General features: G+C 40.2%; 1 protein-coding gene and 1 long non-coding RNA gene across 2 annotated transcripts; one reads left to right on the top strand and one right to left on the bottom strand.

The window, feature by feature from the left end:
* Window positions 1–328: 328 nt before the first annotated feature.
* On the bottom strand, window positions 329–9,884 carry LOC145438915 (C-type lectin lectoxin-Lio3-like). The gene is made up of 5 exons (XM_080316308.1): window positions 9,393–9,884; window positions 8,939–8,997; window positions 4,272–4,356; window positions 3,088–3,223; window positions 329–942 (listed from the first exon to the last, which is right to left on the bottom strand). The coding sequence occupies exons 1-5, from the start codon at window positions 9,463–9,465 to the stop codon at window positions 696–698; spliced, it is 600 nt and encodes a 199-aa protein (XP_080172434.1). The 5' UTR covers window positions 9,466–9,884; the 3' UTR covers window positions 329–695.
* LOC145438918 (uncharacterized) lies at window positions 9,884–19,958 on the top strand. Its single transcript, XR_013915050.1, has 2 exons — window positions 9,884–10,411; window positions 13,656–19,958. It is a non-coding gene; the product is annotated as an uncharacterized LOC145438918 (long non-coding RNA).
* The last annotated feature ends 96 nt before the right edge of the window (window positions 19,959–20,054 follow it).

The raw sequence follows: 20,054 nt of genomic DNA on the forward strand, positions 1-20,054 counted from the left end.
TACGGTCCTGAGTGGCACAAAATGTTCCGACTCCTGACTCACCATCCCAACGAAACCTCGCTCGCAATCAAACTCGTAATCCCCAACCCGGGAATATATAACACGATATTTATCCGTGTCTCAGCTCAAGCTGACCTGAACCTACCGCTAACCCTAGCCCAATAACCTCGCCTCTAAACCTTGTAAGCCTTAACTATTAACCTTAACCAGCCAGGGTGTAACCAAATTCCGGGGTCCCCAGTTCCGAGTCTCAATTTCGATAATTCTATCCGATGAAGTAATTGCCGTAAACTCGATAGAAGTGAAATTTCCACAAAATAAGATAATATTTGATTGGTCAATATTACTTTATTCAATAACACACAACACGCTACATTATATACCTATTTGTTCTCCTAATCTTTTGAATTATATCCAAGTATCCACGGAGAAGTAGGGAATATTGTAGTTCTCGTAAGCACATGTGTAGGACGTAGGTGTTACAAAATCCGCCCTATTCGAGACGATATGAATGGCATGCAACGTACATTGCCAAGCTGGTTGTAGTAATGTGGAACAGAATGCATATGCGTACAACAAGTGTCTTCTCATTTGTGCTCTGTTAATTGCTGCAATGCTTACGGAGCGAAACGGCAGAGTAGGCGTAAAAGTTAGCAGAGGTCAAATACAGCATCATGCCGTATTTCAATATTCAATCACATTCTATCAGTCTCGCACAGGAACTGGACAGGTTTACCGCAATTGACATCAGTGAATTTGAGGTGTCTTCTCATTTGAACGCAATCTTCGTTATTTGATTCATTGTCAGGTTGGCCTTTCGCCCAATTATCAGTCGGCTCAGTGGATCCATCCTCCCAGACCCACGATCCTTCATTTCTCCTGTCGTTTAGACCGATCCACACATCCGTAATGTTGTCATGTCCAAACAATCTGACGACTTCACTGAAACAGATAATATTCAAATATTTACAGGGATAAAGCTTTGTAAAAATAATAGACTGGGAAAGCTTATGTGCCTTGCGCAGAGGTGATTAATATGTAATGTTTGCTATAGAATATGTATCTCGAGGCTATTGATATCCAGATGTGGTCAAAGTAGTCATTGTTTGACTTCAAGTACAGAAGTAAATTCAACTTATGCAAACTACTTCAATTATAAGTTGAATACTTCTACTTCATTACAACGTAGAAGTAACAATTTATAACATGTAAAATACTTTATGTACAAGTAAAACATGAAAGGTCTGTTGTTGCTAGACTCATCTTCGCCCCGAACAAAGAATGACCTGCTGGCAATGTAAAATAGGTGTCATTTTCGAAATTACAATTGGTTACCGCTTTAGCGACTGCGTCGACCGGTCGTCATGAATAATTTACGCGCGAAATTGATACGAATCCATCCAAATGCCACTTTCTACGTGATCAAGCCTAATACGCAAAATGTAACTAGTTTGTTTCAATGTTCAAGTAGAAAGTGGAAGCGAGCATTGTTAGGATCAAGTCGCGATCTTACAGTCATAAGTCAATACTGGTCATTGCACATTTGGACTCGAGTCAAGTCATGAGTCAGAAAGTTATGTCGGATTTTCGACGTTCACGGCATGATTAGAGCCTTTGCATTTTGCGAGATGATTGAAGTACAGCTTGAATTACTATTAAATGCACTGGTCGACATTTTTCAACTTTTTTTTTGTTTTTTTTTAGACCGATTAATTGAATTTACCTACAATTTGACGATGCTGATTCCGAATTGGCCATCAGAATTCACTCATCACTTTACAATTTTTCGAAAAAATCGATTGAAAATTTTACTAAAAAATGGTTGGATTTAGGGCGGTTTTGCCCGTTTAGATCCGTATATGATGCAAAACACATCCTACAAAGCTCTCAACTTACTTTATTGGATTTAAGGTTTTACTATTTTAGACTAAATCCTCCAAATAATAAGGATCCTTGGTATTTTCAAGAAATTTGGATGCAACTTCAATGAAACAGAGTCATGTATTTTTTTCCAAATCCGCCTTCCCAATAATAAATAGGCGAGCTTTGGTCAGTATTCTGATTTGAGGTTCAACAAATATACCCTCCTTAAATTTAACGGCACTCAAGTGAGGGAACATTTCGTGAATGTATTTCGAACATGCACTCTCCTTGATAAAAGCTTTTAAAAACTTTTTCATGAGATACAGTTTAATATATAATGGTGGAAATACAACATTAGATCTGTGGATAAGATAGCAGGCTCTAAAACATTTTAAAGACTGGTGTAAGATACTCACTCATCGGCCACATATACGTTCAATTCAATGATTTCCAGTGTCCCAATCACACGTAAAACAAGGATACCTAGTAGTAGTAATAGTCACATATAGTTCTCTAGAGTCTCATAGCTAGACCGTTGTCCCGGTAGCATATTTATGACTTCAAAATCAATGCAAACTTTACACGTATGAGTAGTTTGAGTACTATTTTCCAAATTTGAAATCATAAGTTTCATATTCTCGTAGGACCCCTAGATGCCAGTTGTACGAGCTGTAGGGATAGAAATACATTGATATGTATTGTGCGCAAAAGAGCTTTTAGGCTTGATGCATGAATAAAGTGGCGCAATTCCCAATTCCCAATGCCTCTATGAGACCGTGAACATCGACACAATACACTAGAAAAGGTTTTGGGAAAAGAAGCATATGTAATTGTGTATTCACTATCACGATGTATCTATCAAGCAAAAGTGATATCAGTGACAAGCATACGTTTTATCCGGAACCTACAGTAACAGTAGACTCATTTGGCAAATTCAAATTTATGATAAGGTTATTTAGTTACGCTTTACGAAATCGGTACATAATTTATACTGCTCCTTGATTATAGAGCGAGTGACGGCTTTTCTTCAATCACCCCTAGCGGTGTATCACGATCATTACGCGTGTGTAATTTCCGTTCCTGGTGATTGATAGGAAATGTGATCCGCCAACCTGCACGGTAACTTGGTGAGAATTATGGTAAGTTGTGGAGTGTCGTACTTTTCAAACCAGATATGATAATGTGATCAACATTCTGTACTACACCATCATTCTTACATATTACCTGCGCACAGCAGCGTCTCTCATGCCTGCAGACACCAGGCGAGTTCCGTTTTTAGCACAAGTTCTCCGGGCGCCCAGGTATGGCATTGGCGTCTTAAACAGCTTATACCAGCGTTTGTTACTAGCCTCTATCCATCCTGCAAAGGGAACATACGCAAGAAGGCGAACAGGAACGACAGTCAATTCTATATCGAAATGATGGAATCAAATTGACACGTAGAGTATAGAACGATTTCGTTGCTCATGTCAGCGGTAGCCTATAAATTGAAAATTTTACAAAATCTTGATTTTTTATCAATTTAAAAAGTCGAACTCAAAATTTGAAAAACTGGACATAAGCAACTTTGATTCTACCGCGACGACATACCCACCACCCAGAGAATGAGGGAATTAGACTAGTATGGTTCGCACAATGGGCAAAGTGGAATACCTTGGTGATTCCATCCCGAGTCGAGTATTTGAGCGCCACCTTATATGACGTCATAACAGTAATAAAGACGTGAAAAGAACAGATATGCACCGTTTTGCAGTTACAAGAAAAATATTGCCGGTTACTTGACATTCGAAATATTTTCGCTTTGGAACATCGTGAGAGTGTGTTGATCGCTACTCGACAAAAATGCCGTTTCATGAAAATTGGTAGCCCTGTGCAACATGAGGTATATGGAATATTCAGATGTCGACGCTCCAACGGTGCATGGGAATAAAGAAAGCAGTCTTTTGAAACTAAATTTTCTTGTTGAAACAAATATTACTCTTGATGTGAATTTACTTCAACTCTCACCCTCCCGACTCAAATCATTTCAATAACTCGACTCGGATCACGTGTCCACAGTCCAGCGCTGCGCTTGTTACTAATTGACTGGTTTTTGATGTTAAAAAAGCGCCTTATCAGATCTGCCTGTCCGACTGCGTGTGCGACGTGCGTGCTCAAGATTTGCAAGAGTTGGGGTTCGTAGTTGGTCGGCAGGCCTACAGCTGGTGCTTTGTGACATAAATTGTAATATCGACTTCGATCATTGATCCACATTCCACAGTGCCGCGTCATACAGTAACTCATTGCGAAGACCGCTACAAATTATGGTGTATAGGTAATCCTAATCCTCTTGCGACTAACTATGTGTCTCGTAAACACCGAACATAAAGACTATTCTGACAATCCACCATCTGAGGTTCATCCCATACCATCAGGCTTGAATCTCGCCAACACAGCTTCTCTTTTAGCTTTGTTTCTCAAATCGTCCATAATAGCGTCCATGGAAAGTTGATTCTGAAAATCCAAGGAGTCTCCATTGAAGTAGAGGTTCGAATACAGTTGCTTATATGCTCATTAGAGAAGCTATAAATATATAATTATAGTACACATTATTGCTTGAACTTCAAACGCGATAGGGGAACAGATGGATATATATGGAAATGAATATTATATTCATATTGAAATAAATTTTCGGTTGACATTCCTCAGCAACTAGTAAAGAATTTGAAAGAATATCGTTTATCAAGAATCGTATCACCAAATATTACGTCACCGGCTTGAAATTTCGAATTATATTTTTGTGTTGAATTGCGTTAATTTCCTCTCGTTAGAGCGGTTGATGACTTGTTCATAGTACCATCATTAGAAAGGGATTTTGCTGATGTTGACAAGCTCCAAATTCATATCATCAATGCATTAAGTACGACGGTGATGCGCAAAATCTTTCTTGATGACCAATGTTCCCTCTGATTATCATTCATGAGCCTGCGCAAACACACTATCTCCCTGCGCAGTCCTTCATACAACTGTGATCGAGACGAGCGCCCATCCATTAAGTCACGAGAATAAAATTACAGCATGCAGTACTTTTTATGACGTGACAAATCAGATAATCACATTTTGAGCGACGAATCTAATGCGGTCACAAATTGAAGATAAATTTGGCAAAAATATTTTGGTATCAGCATCAGCCATTTTCTTCAGATGGGGTTTTGCCATCACATTGATTAGCTCGCAGCATCGCAGTAATCGTTAGCTGATTGTAACGACCGAATTTCTGCATTTCGTGATTAACGTTCGCAAAGTAAGGAGTGTCCAGAGATGAATTGCGATGCACGCAGGCATACACAATAGCACGCAGTCCAATCGCACACTTCAATTGAAAATACTATTTCATAAATCGCTCACGAAATATTTTAAACACGGGAATGCGACGCTTATCGATGCAAATACAATTTAATGTAAAGAGAAGAATAAGGTGTATTTGGTCGTCTGATTGAAAGAGTATACAATACATTGTGTTTCTCCGCGCACTCGCGTCGGAATCGACGTCAATAATAACGAGATCGCGTCGCTTCGGCTGATTTCTAATATCTGATTAGTGGGGCGATTTTTTTACCTAAAAACGGAAGATTTTGATCTAAAAAATCTAAATTTTGACTTTTTTACCAAAAAACCCGAATTTTGACCTCAGGTATGCAAATTAGGTGTTTTCGCACATAATGTTTAAATTGCACTATTTATCTTCATTTCTGGGTGGAACTGTCGGTCCTTACGAAGTACTTTCGCATGAAAAAAAAACGTTTTTAGCTAGCTCCAAAACTGACAAATTTTTACATGAAAAAACAAGCATTTTAACGAAATCTGGCCCTATGAAGACTTCCAGGATTTACATCACATATTCTGGCAGAAATGACTAAAATTTGTTGCAGTACAACGAAAAATACTTTCCTACATTCTCGGGTAGAAATTGTCTGTCCGTATACTGAGTAGCTTGCCAAGAATGGAGAAACAAAGTTCAACCGCAGCAGTTGTTGGCTGACAACACTGACGTTGTGCGTACACTGCTGGTGACACCATGTTGCTTCATTTTGACAATGTTGTCTACATCAGTGGTTCTCAACCTTTTTCGCCTCGCGGACCGGTAAAATTTCAAAAAATGTCTGGCGGACCGGTGAACTGTCAAAATTGAAATGAAGCCAAAATGTAAAGTAATCATCCGTTTTTGGCAATTATATGATGCTAGAGAGTGACATTTGGAGGGTTTTGATCGTATTTAATAATATTCATGATGGCATCCATGTGATTTTATGGTAGTGAGTCTGCCAAGTCGAGGTAAAATTGCCTTGTCCAAATAAACGTGCTACCGCTGAGAGTCGTTTACAGTCTTTCGCGCCAAAGGCCGTGGGTTTAAACGGCCACGCCAACTCAATACAGACCGACAATATCAAGAGAAGAAGCGTATCGGAGTCGAACCAAGCACCTTGTCGTGCTACCTTGCTCATTGCCCACTGCCACCAGACGCAGGCTACTCCGGCAACTGCGAATACAGTGCGTGCCGCAAGAAAACACATAGCAGCTATACCGGCCATCCGCAAATTCGGGTCGAAAAAGCACTTCGTCAGTCCACCCGCAAAAACGCTGATCTTGAGGCCCCCACAGGGCGATAAGCCAAACTTCCGGGGGCTTCGCCCCAAGACCCTACACTTGGGTGGATGTTTTTACCTGTACTTGTGATCACATCCATTCTACTCTCGAGTTTACGTAGCTTATCGCGACAATGGCGACAATTTTCGATCATTCACGACTGAAGCGCTTTTCTCGCGGTCGAATTTTAGGCCCAAATTTCGGAGTACCATATGTTAACCTAAACTTCATTATGTGTGGATACGTCGTGGTGCGGCAATGGCTGACGCCGAACTGCCTATAAATCATGCCTATTTCTCGGAGAAGGGCACCTAATAAGCAAGACATTTAGGGACACTAAATCGTGCAAAGCCCGAAAAGAAATTGAAAAATGTTGGAAAAAGTTTCAAATAAAACGCTATGATTTCTATTCATTTGCGAAATAATTTTGGGCCCTTTTCAAGCTCGGCCCCTCTCCAATTGGGCGGTTTGGGGTTCCCCAGTTACGGTCCTGCACAAAATAAATGAATCGAAAACCAATGATCAAACTGCGCTGCTTAGCGATGAGTGAGCTCGTATCTGTTCTGTATTTGTCGCTCGCATGTCGTCAAATGAAACGTCTTGTACTTTAAGTAAAATCGAACATGTTTCTATAGCCCTTATGTACCTCACGAAGTTTTGAATCAGTTTAAAATTAGATGTTTTATTTATTTTATCAAAGGACAAGCCTTCAACATTGCATCTTGAAATTAAAGTATAAAATTGTAATATTCCTCGCGGACCGGCAGGAATGTCGTCGCGGACCGGCACCGGTCCGCGGACCGGCGGTTGAGAACCACTGGTCTACATCACAATTTTTCAGCTCGCGCTTCTTGATATGAGAACCATACAATGCCTAAGCAGTCTTGCTTCAGTCAGGATATTGCGGTACGTTGACCATAAAACCATGTCGACCTATTTGTTTCATTTGACCGTTTATGACTCACAATGAGCAGACGATAGGCGTTTTATAACAGTAGGCTTATAAAGTAGGCTACAAGCTGTAAAATATCAAAAAAGGGTCACCAACCGCGCAAAATCTACGATACAAACGAAATCCAGAGGTCAAAAGAAAAATTGACTTTGTAAACAATTTTGACAAATTTTGGCCAAACGCTACAATTATGACAAAATTTTGACAAATTTTGACCTGTCAAAAAATCGCCCTACTCATTAGCTATAGTGATGCACATTTGTACATCTGGAAGGGTCGTCAGATTGATCTGCTAAGCATCAACACGTTCCGCGAATCTCATATTCATCATTCTTTTCACACTACGGGTTGATTTGTCTTTCTTGTGCATGGCGCAGGTTTTCTGTGCGTGGCTATGTCAGCAGTGCGCAGCTTAAAAGGACCAGCCTTGATAGCGGTTACCGCTCTATCGAGAGGAATTTACGCAATCAAACGCAAAAAACGCAGCAAAGCATACAGAACGAACACCCAAAAAGACGTCTATATCTTTTCCATCTCACCATGGATTGGTCCTATTTTCACCCGATTAGAAAACAATTGCTTTCTGTATCAGTAGGTGCATTCAGCAACGTAATATAGTCTATGAATATAAGCGCGACTGCGATTTGACTATACGTAGGAAGAATGATACAGCGTTTTCAGGATCGCATAAAACAGAATGTCACGAGATTTAGTAGGACACGCGCATCGCGCCCGATCCGCCGCAAAGAGTCGGTTTTTTTAAATTATGAATATATTATGCAATTGTACTTAGACGTTCTTCATCCTATACCTCCAAAAGTTTCTTTGAATGAATATGTCGATTTTATTGCTGAGACTCCCAAAAAACTCATAAGCTACAATTTTTTGTTTCGATAATACAATTGATATATTCATATGAAATAAAACCGAATATTTTCGGCTGACACTCGACAGGGGTGATCGTCAGCAAGTAGTAGAAAATTGGAAAGAACATTGTATGTCATCAATCTTGTCGTACTGATATACATATTACGATTACCTACCGCAGACGAAAGTCATCCTAAAATATTCGGATTGATTCATATATGAATATATTATTCAATTGTATATTGAAGTTCTGTATCTCCAAGAATCTGTTCAAATGTTTCGATTATATTGCACTTAATATACTGAAATAGAATCAATGTGTGACGAAATAAATGCGCCCGATGATGGAGCTACCTATTGTTGACTAACCGGCACATTTAACCGCAAGGCTATGATATGCGTTCACCGAGATTGAATCCTTCAAAATGCGTCTACTACTATAATTTACGTTATAAAATAGCGACGCTCTCAAACATAAAGCAGTATAATATGCTGTTCGTTGTAAATCATGCAATAAGAGAATTGAAATCCTTAATTTCTTGAGCTCAATTTGCACACGAACCTGCTAGTGTGTGTAACTGTGTAGGCTATATATAATATATACGCTTAGAGTAATACATCCAATATTACCTGACAATCTCCTGCAGAAATCCAACGACCGTTAATGTAAGTTCTTGTGCAAGATCGATCTAGAAGTTTTGAATTGGCAGAATCATTCGTCGCGAACGAGTAGCCTATAGGTCAATACGTCGCATTGGTAAAATACAGGACTGTATTTACTTTGTGTAATTTGATTCGGAATTTGAAATGTGAAATAATGCGAGACGTGGGGCTCGACTGCAAAACATACGAGCAGTTGCCTGCAATTTCTGCTGCCAATCGTTATTTCCGCACATTGTGATATATCTTCAATGCGGCATTGATAATAACTAGAATTAATGTTTACAAATCACGAAGCATGCATGTGACGGAACTTATCACGAATTCGGCATGAACGCATAAGTTATTTTCCATAGCTTGTCAACAGTTCATTTGACCGATAACTTTGTTAATATAATGTAGTAACTCCCAGATGAATACTTACCACTGGAACAGCACGCATCTTGCAGAAAAATAACAGTAATCATGTACGCTTTGAACAACGAAATTATATCCATGGCGCCAATCCCCTGCTGGTCCTGACAGAGATTGTGCAATTTGTAGCTCCGCCAAACAGGTTAGTGAATCGAATGGTTCGCTCGTGGTGGAGTGCACGTATCTACGACGGACGTGAATATTGACCGGACAGGTTTCACTTTCGTGAATTGACATCCGCTGAAACGGTATCGTTACTACGCAAGAGCACAGAGCAATGCCGCCACTGAGCAAGTTGTGTGAGAGTATTTTGAAATCAGAATTGACGCGTGCGTTATCTGTTATGCCTCTGCCTTCATTGCTTTCAGTTAAAGCGGTGTACAGATCACGAAGCTAAGTCCCGCTTGCAGGCGTGGAGATGAATCATGTTCCGAATATCCAAATCTTTCCGGTAACTATTCCCTGACTCAATCAGCAGATTCAATGCGCGAGCCTCGGTAAGCTCACCTCGCAGCGCTGGACTCCGTTATGATTATATTAAGCCTCGTGGTGAAATATTTTTACAGCAAGCTGGGGAAACTAGGGCGAGGGTTTGTTGCTAGAAAGCTAGATCAAGTACCTCAGCAAATATAGAGCAGGGGTCACCGACCTTTTTGCAACCAAGAGCTACTTCATTAGTACTGATTGAAGCAACGGGCTACCATTCACTCCCGCCGTTTACCCGTACCAGACTGAATTCCCGCTTTGGTATTTATAACACTGGGCAGGAATCACATTGCGGTAACACTTTTAAGAAGAGAGTCTTGTAAAATCAAAACATCTCTTTTAAACTATACAGCTAGCCACTAAGGTTTTTTTTAAGAAATCATGAATTACTTCGCATCATGTTCGCATAAATTATACCGCAACACTCATCTCAATTTTTTTAACACTTTAGATTGGACATGGTCATCATGTCTTCTGTTTCTATATCATTCAGTATCAGGAAGCCTGGCATTGCATGCTATCAACTAAGTGCGCTGTGCTCTGGTATGTACTTGACACTGCAACTGTGAGTTAGTGTTCCATATGTGAATCAGTGATGCGTGTTCTGTGTTTGTTTTTGAAGTTAATGTCCGAAAAGCCTGATTCACAATGATAAGTTAAAACAAACATGCCTGCATAGTTGCAGCGCATACACCACTGTGCTTTTCCGTGTAAACATGGTACCAAAAGTTTTCGGTAGCCTAGCCTGGAGGGCTTTGAGATGAAGGTTATTTTGCAACAATACAATTTCAATCTCCAACTGTTCAGGATACAGACGTGAAAGATTTCATCATACCGTACAGCAGCTAAGATTACAGAAAGTTAGGAACATGTTACTAAACTGCGTTGGGTGTAAGAGAAACAAGCTGTGTCAAAAGATGCAATACGTAATGGGCATAGGCTACAGTAGTGGTTGGGAACCTTTTTCGTCCGAACAGCCATATTGACCCATTTTTTTTCATTTTAACTCCGAAAGAGCCATATATGTCAATAAACTGTTACGTCACAATTTAAAATCCGTGACGTCATGGTAGCACATGGGATTCGTGATGTGCGCCTCATTTTCTCTGTAAGAACTCGTACTAATACTAATCATGCTGGTAAACGTATTCGAGCATGCGAAATTTGACTTACGAGAACGTATAGCTTCGTCGTGATGCTCCTTTTAAATGCGACAACCCATGACTACATGCGTAAGTCACTGAGCTATATAAACGTAAGTGGACCCAAACATGATCACTACAGCAGTATATACCCAATGTAAGGTGTGATACATCAGTGACACCGGGTCAGGGGAGGCAAGCGAGGCAGTTCGTCACCTGTCGCCAGCATGAGTGAACGAAAATTGTGAAAATTTCAATTACAATTCGTATTTTCTATCGGTGTTAATGAATGACTGAATTTTGAACATTTTTCTCCCAAAATTAGGCGACTTGCATATTTATTATTCGAAAATGCAGCCCGATGCGATACGTAAGGCACAGATGGGCCAAACTTCGCCATTGATACCGCAATTCGTCGTAAATCACTTGGAATTTATATTAACTTTTTTTACAGCTTCCGGCAGCTTCCTAAATACTCGTAAGATATCTAGCATGCTGTTTTAAGCTGTATGAATAACTTCTTATAGTGTTACTTTTTGCAACATTTTGTAACTTTCTCTATTTTTCATGAAAGTATTTTCGATTTTGGTGAGATACACGGCCAAATTCGACTGAAACACCGTAAATCAGCACCGAAGTAACGCCTTTACCGGTATTTCGGGAGCTGAGCCCGAAGATTGACATTTTTTTAGCCAACCGAGCAAAACGTGGTCAAAATGCAACTTCTGCAACTTTTGTTAAAATTTAAAAAATGAATGCAACTTTATCAGGTTTTTAGTGCAACAAAAACTTGCCCTAATAATAAACTATGTAAACTAAAGGTAACTGTTGCACTGATTCCAAAAACTTAAATACTGATCGACTTCTCAATTCTCAAATGATTCGGCGAGAACATATAACGTAGGCTTACCATACGTCCTCTTTTAAGAGGATTTGTCCTCTTTTTTTACTTTTTTGAAAGTGTCCTCGGAGGACGCCCTTTTGTCCTCTTTTTTGAGATTTTGTCCTCTTTTTTGAAAATTTAGGTCAGATTTAGATCAAATTGCGAGCGATATGCCGCAAATTAGCCGAGAAGTGACGCTACGGCGGGTATTTCGGAGGGAAAAGCGGTGACTTTAGCTCTGAGCGAAAAAAAGACCTTTTTTTTTAGTCATACACCTGGCAATGTGGAGAGACGAGAAACGTTATTTTGAGCTGTGAGCGAAAGTGATGACCTTTTTTTTAGTCATCCACCTGACAATGTGGGAAGAAAAACGTTATTTTGAGCTGTGAGCGAAAGTGATGACACGGGCCGTTTAAAGTCATTAAAGTCATATTTTTTTCTATGCATCAGTAAGTCGTGTAATCAATTTTAACGCAAAAATGGCATCCATATGGGGTATATTAAGAAAGTTATAAAGTCATATAAAGTCATATTTTCCTGGTTAGGTCATATTTGAGTTTTAAAGTCATATTTTTGTATACTTTAAATAAAATGTGTCAATTGAAGCAATTACGCACTAAGAAAGTAAGGCAATTTCTGATTGAACGAAGGCAAACTGTAAGGTTAGCCTACATAACATTACAGTCGCAGACCTATGAGGTCACACATTGCATTGTGTTGCTACCAGTGTTGGGATCACGTCACTACCTTCGAGTCACGAGTCATCTCGAGTCATTGCACATTTTGACTCGAGTCAAGTCAAGTCAATCGATTTTTGAAGGTGACTCGAGTCAAGTCAAGTCACTCGTTTTTTGGAGGTGACTCGAGTCAAGTCGAGTCGAGTCAAGTCAAGTCACGAGTCAAGTCACAATTCAAGTCACAATTCAAGTCAATTTGAATTTTCGAAGCATGAGTGATGATTCAAAGTCTTTACATTTTGCTCGCTGCGTGAAGTACATATTAATTGGCTATTTATCCGGAATGAAATAACAAATTTGAAGCTGTATACATGTCAAAAGGTGTTGTGTCACTCATGCATATGTAGAACTGGTAATAAAATACGTGAGTATCTGTATAGCTCCATGCTTCAGTCTGTTATTATCATCCAAAATTGAAGATCGAATTCGAAGCCTCGGGAAGTTGAAACAAATGGATATCGTACAATACACTACCCATCCATCTACACATCCGTAAGCTTATAAACGCATAAACTATATTCGTTCGATTTAAATCACGCAATAAAGTTGGTAAAGGTGAGCCGTCTAAGAATTAGAGATGCGTTGCTATTAGAATTAGATTAATCTACTATTACTACAACGTAACCTGTGATAATTTCGCTTGCGGTCAATTTATTTGTGATGTAACAACGGAGGATCAGTGAAACGTACAATCAGTGAATGAGTGGTTATTCCAACAAGTGACATCGGCGTATCGCAAACAATCCGAACATACACAAGACACAGATACTTGATCGATCCAGTTAACTTGATGACTTGAAATTGACTCGTGAATTTTGCTCCGAGTCACGAGTCAATCCACATTTTTGAAGCGCCGAGTCAAGTCAAGTCAAGTCATTTTGGCAAAGTGACTCGAGTCAAGTCAAGTCATACGAAAAAGTTGACTCGAGTCTGACTCGAGTCAAGTCATGACTCGAGTCATCCCAACACTGGTTGCTACACGATCTGTTTTACTTATGTGCACTGAAGTGGGACGTAATTTGAAGTTCAGAGACTTCCACAAGTGAAAGAAATAGTCAACGCATGGGAAGCTGAAGGAGTTATTGTAAAGAGCGTCAAAGATTCAGGGAACGATCCAAAGTTGACGAGTCATCAGAAATATGCCTCCACTGCAACAATATTTCAAACTTGATACTGAAAATGGAGTTGTACGTACACTATCAAAGAGGCTCATGCTGATCTAAATGCCCTTGATTTCGGAAAAGATCCGCTTGAGCTCAAAAATTACATTAAGAAGCGATTGAACAAAAACGACGTGAAACAAATTATGGAGCTACAAAGACAAGACATTTCACCAGCGCTGTATGCAAAACTGCAGAAGTGTCAACAAACATCTGCGTCTGTGGAGCGCTCATTTTCCTTACTAAAGTCATTTTCACGTCCAAATAGTAACTTTAAAGACTCCAACATTCCACACTATACATGAACCTGTTCTACAAAAGTGGTCTAAAATAAAAATGGGCGTGTATTACTGTTATGTTGTTCATGTTTTACTCGTCAGTTCCATGAGGGACGTTGGTTACATGTAAAAATACACGATTTTTGCATAAAGTCATATAAAGTCATATGTAAAAATGGCCCTAGTGATGTTTTTTTTTAGTCAACCGATCACGAAGTGGGAAAAATTTACCGGAAGTTGATTGATTTTTTCGCGCTCCGCGCGATTTACCCTCCCCCGCTTGTAGTTATTGCTCTGTGTATTGTCCTACTTTGATATTTCCGAATTCTCACAACAACAGCGATAACCCATAATCTTCCATGCCATCAAACTATTTGTGGCGTGAAAGCATAATAAGAGGCTCGAAGCCGAAATTTATTGATTTTTTTCCGCTTCGCGCGATTTACCCTTCCCCGCTTATACTTATTGCTCTGTGTATTGTCCGAATTTGATATTTCAGAAATATCTCAGCAACAGCCATAACCCCCCATAACCTTCCATGCTATCAAACTATTTGTTGGGATTGCTAGCATTCTGGCAGCACATTTTAATAGTTTGTGATATCATGATAAGGGCGCGCGAAAATTTTCACCATCACGAAGGGAGGCGCGTCCTTTGAGAACCACTGTTTTAGCGTCTTAACGAAGAACGTGGATAGGAGTTCATCATCATCATCATCATCATTGGTTTATTAGCAATTTTATCAGTTCAATACACCACAAAAAATGAGATACAATGAAAAGACAGGAAGATGTCGAAGCGACAAGGAGTAGTCTATGGAATCTGACACCCACCTTGGCCTAGGCGATGTAAAGAGGAGGCATGCACACTGAATGAAAGTAAAGAAGATAGTATAGAAAAAGAAAGCGATAATAAATAGGGCGGCATGTCATGGGAAGCGAGATCGATAGGTCAGCCGTGGTCCGGTAATCTTGAGGATGGACTGTATTTACTTATAGTAGTAATTGCTTGTATTTCGACTTGAATGTGGACATGCTCGTCGACTGTCGGATGGCCGGCGGGATACTGTTCCACACACCAGGTCCGGCATATTTGATATTTGAAGAGTTGAAAATGCATCATGTTCAACATTGCTTTGAACCATGACGGCAAATAGATATTTGTTAATTAACCGTCATTTTCTCATTACCTAACATTAACACATAGTCACTTAGCAGAATTTATGAACAGTGTAATTTAGAAATAAAATTAAAATACACTGGACTATATAGCTAAAATATTTCACTCGGCCCACCAAAGTATTTTCTACTTCTAATTTGGCCCGCGGAGGAAAATAATTGCCCACCCCTGGCCTATACTTTATTATCAAGTATAATTAACTGATCATATAGGATTTTATTCAAGCAAGTCACAACACCTTTATATGCGAACAATGGAATTGGCGAAGATACGATGATTTTCCGGTTGAATACGGTTTAGATCAGTGGTTCTCAACCTTTCTCGACTCATCGCCCCCTTTTGTTTGAAGCTCCACACAGATCATCGCCCCCCAAATATTGGGAACCCAAAAATTGGTATACAAACTGAAATTACCGGCAAGTTTACTAACTGGACTCCAATCAGGACTGTAACACCGCTTCGTCAGCCCCCCACCCAAACGTTGGTCTTGGCCCCCATAGGGTGATAAACCAAAACCCAGACTCTCCTCAGCCACTGAATTTTTGTCGCTACACATCAGCTATACCCTATTTCATGTACTGTTTGGTGAGTCACCGTATTTCGCCTAAACGCGACGAATTTATAAAATTCATGTTTGAATCGGTCAATAGGGTCGAGAATTGCATATATATATTGCTATCAATTTTTTATCATCTCTCTGCTCACGTAATCAGATTTACCGGTAGAGCTCAGTGTGGTGTGTTGGAAAACGTAGGACCCCTAAATAATAATTAAACATCTTCGGGTGGACCCGTTGTTATATTGACTTCGTTGCAAGATGCTTTTTCGTGGCCTCCCATATCTGCTATGCCAAAATATATGGAAATCGCCAAAAGGTACCAAACTAAAAGATGCACATGATTTGAAATTGGTATTTCTTAACTGGCAAACAATTTTTCTCTACGGGATGGCATGGCGCCTATCGACAATTAATTATATAAGTAGCCTATATATATCGAAGTTTTCGGTCAGCACAAGGACATTCCTTTTCGGCCAAGGTCTTCTCGCTGCTGATCGTTTCTGGCATACTTTTCGGAGTCGTATGTCACATGGCCTATAACTTCATATGTCTTGGTGCGTCGTGGCGCAGTAATGGCCGACGGTGAAGTCTACATTTCCATAAATCATGCGTATTTTTGTTGGGGGAAGGGTACCCCAAAATCAAGATCCACGCTAATGCTAAATAGCGCGCAGCGCGAAAATTTTTTGAAAAAGTTGAATGAATTTTTTAAAAAAGCTATAGAATTTATGTTAATTCACGAAATAATTTTGGGCTCCCTTCGAGTTCGCCCCTCCCCCTAATTGGGGGGTTTGGGGTGCGGCAGTTACGGTGCTAACTCACTATGTCCGTTTTAACGCGCCATCGCCCCCATATCGCCCCCTTCGTTCGTTTTCGCCCCTATCGCCCCCTTCGTTATTTTCGCCCCCCTAGACCGCCAAATCGCCCCCTGGGGGGCTTATCGCCCTCTTTGGTAACCACTGGTTTAGATGAGCCGACAAAACAGTCGCACTAACGGCGATATAAGTTGGCATGTTTCTTTGCTCCCTTTGCTGTAGTTTTTTTCATCTCAATTGCCACCTCTAATCACAACGAGGTGAAGCTATTTCCTCTAGTCATCAGATTCTTCAACGCCAAAGTTCGAGTGCGATCTGCCAGGCGAGACCTCGGCTCAGATCACGTATACTTTATTTTCTCATCTATTCAAGAGAATGGCCTAGACATGAAGCAGCTGTCATTCTTTTCTGCCAACAATGCTCAAGTGAATTTTGTGTTGCATCTCATCCCAGTCGGCTGACCCGCTTATATTTTGCATAACACAGCGGAAAAATATCAGAGCGCCTCACACTTGACATAGAAACAGTCGTATTGAAAATTGGTAGCCACTTCAAAATTCAAACTGGTAGGAGGGTCGAGATCTTTACCGGAAACGACTCTTTTCCACTGCTCTACAAGCCAGTGAGCATAATTTTCTCCCTTCCTGTCAGCAATGCGCGTGTGGAAGTCTTAGCTCTTGTTTTGGTGCAGTGGACCAAGGAAAAGAACATAGGGGAGATTTGGTACCGACGGATCAAAAATTGGAAAATGATCGCTGGCCCCGAAATGTTCAGCCGAAAACAGCAGATCTTTTGCTGGCTCAGCACTTTGATACAAGCTCTACCTATCGCGCACATATACATGAATATCCGTATTTCCAAAACATATTTATGGACGTTCAAAATTTGTTGCTCGAACGTGTCGTCGGTCCCCACCCGGTGGGTCCAATGGCACACGACCCGGGGACCTATGAGACATACTCTCAAAAACTCAGATTTCTTGATCAGTATTTTAATCTAAGCTACAGTAAGCCCAAGAAGAATGTTTGGTCGCAACCGTCATAAAGAATAAATAATAACTCAAATGTTGCCATAAAATCACGTTTCGATTTAGGCTCGAACTTATAAATTTGAGGGTACATACATATAGCCCGTAAATCGACGGTGTGACATCCAAATACCTCGTTATAGCGATAAAACATCATATGCAATTATTACATGAAGAGTTTCTGTACGTAGGCATGTTTCAGTTGTTGGATGATTAATATGCTTGATTATTTTGCTTGATTTGGTTATTGTATATCATCGGTCCCCACCCTACGAATTTTATAAATGAATCGAAAAACATTCCACTCAAGGAAGGTATTGGAAAAAATAATAGGTGTCATTATATAGCCTGATACAAGCCCTACACTTCACATAAAAAATGATTGCTGGTTTGTTCGTGTTGAAGGTTACAAAGAAAAATGTATGTGTCGATCGAAATTTAGTTTACACCCCACAAAACAAAAAACATCTCTCAGAGACCCCATAGCGCGCGCACTTCGAAATTTTTTGTATGCGAGGAAAGATTTTGCCAGCATGCAATTGTAGAAAAGTGCGCCGAGTGTAATCATGGAATCATCATAGAGAATTTTCAAAGTATTTTCGGTCCCAGTGATCCATCGGTACCACATCTTCCCTACTTATAGAAATGACATTCAAATCCAAGTCTTGAGCTGTCGTGAGATCCATGAAGCACTTTCTAATGACAAGGAGTTGCTGGAGTAGATTGTTTCTGGAAAAAAGTATGGAATGTGATATGCCACGGCTCGTATAAATACAAAGCATGTACGGAAACGCCTTTTAATGGTAATCTAATATTTCAACTGTCCTTATTCTTGGGTCCATGTCGATGGCAACCCTGCAATCCCTGCATAAACGTAAAAACGTACGAACACTTATCGATATGTTTATAGTTTATAGCGTTGATATCGAACACCTTGTCCGCAGGCCACTTTGTAACAGCAGAGACGGGCAAACTCTCCGGTAGGTGGGCCGGATATTGCAAAATGAACTACTTGTCGGGCTGGATTACGGAATATATAAATTAATCGCGTATTTTTCCACCTATAGAAGGAACAAATCGTATTTAATGTAGCCTACACTTCAAGTTTTAATTATAGAGAGCATACCAGTATTAAATGAATTTATTAACAGTAGCTGTTGAAGTCAATCAGACATCTGAGGTTGATAAAAGTCGTCAACAAGTTCTTAGAACTCTGGATGCAAGTCGTATCTAGAAACTAGGGATGGTGTGAACGTGAGGTTCACGTTCGCGTTCTGTGAGTGAATCTCATAAATTTTCACGTTCACAAACGTACCTTTGTAGGTTCTGCACTGTGAACCTTTTTCATATATTACAATTTAACAATAACAATAACAATAACATATATTAATATAACATTCTCCTCAATATCAACGTAGCAATTCTAGGACGCCGAATATATTGTCCGGTCTTACCTAGACCGTTAAGGCGTAAGCTTATATTCCCTGGCAAGTCCTCGTCGAAATTGTTGGCAAAGCGACTTAACATATTGATCTTATAGGATTATTTTATCGTGTGATTGTCCCAGTTAAGATTAGAGAATATAATATAACTTACGAAAATGAATCGGCACAGTGAGGCACGGACACAAAGCGTTTTAAAACACCATTTATTTTAAATGCAACCCTAGTCAATGGCCATTGTGTACGCTACTGTGCAACTACGGTCCAGTTTACATACCATTATTGGCATCGTCAATGTTGATGTAGTTCGCTAAAAGTAGCTTACTGATTTGTAATGGATAACCAGCGTGTTTCTTCTAAGTCTATGTGAGCTCGCTACTATTTAGTGACAGGATGTTTTTGAAACTCCCGCACTCAATACGCAGGAGGGTGAGACGTTGGGTGTAGCGAGTATATACCGTTATTTCTGAATGAGAGTGTACTGCGGCGGAGATAGCGTAGTGGTAATGATAAGCGCCTACTAAGCCGGTGGACCGCGCTCGATTCCCATCGAAGGTTCCTCTGGGCGACAAAAAGACCCGAAGAAAGAAAGCACTCACAAGGAAGGGAAAGAACTAGCGGAAAAGGACTGCGGCTTCAAAAATGATCATCATCGTAAAGAACGGTGACATCGGGCACTCTAGGCCAAAGTGGATGTTAGAGTAAAAGATCGCTACTGATGCGTGTCGTTCGACATCCTCCTATCTGTTCGTTGCATCGCATTGTGTCTTATCGCATTGTACATTGTGTGTAACTTGTTCAGATGAAAATTATAACCCAATTGTTGTTGTTGCTCGCCACTTTCACGATGTAGATCAGTGGTTTTTAACCGTGTCATCAGCGCCCCCGGGGCGGTTTGGATTTTAAAGGAGGCGAAATGGGGCGCAGGGCTCATGGGGGGCCGGAGAAAAATGGCCTCGCAGTC

This window comes from Botryllus schlosseri, chromosome 5, assembly GCF_051294905.1.
Source record: "Botryllus schlosseri isolate E-star chromosome 5, Bs_hap1, whole genome shotgun sequence".
Lineage (NCBI taxonomy): Eukaryota > Metazoa > Chordata > Ascidiacea > Stolidobranchia > Styelidae > Botryllus > Botryllus schlosseri.

Excerpts from the sequence above, each read along its gene's own strand:
- LOC145438915 (XM_080316308.1), bottom strand. The coding sequence starts at position 9,465 with ATGGATATAATTTCGTTGTTCAAAGCGTACATGATTACTGTTATTTTT. Across the intron at positions 4,357-8,938 it reads TTTCTGCAGGAGATTGTCAG|AATCAACTTTCCATGGACGC; the intron begins GTAATATTGGAT and ends TTGGATTTTCAG. Across the intron at positions 3,224-4,271 it reads GGCGAGATTCAAGCCTGATG|GATGGATAGAGGCTAGTAAC; the intron begins GTATGGGATGAA and ends TTCCCTTTGCAG.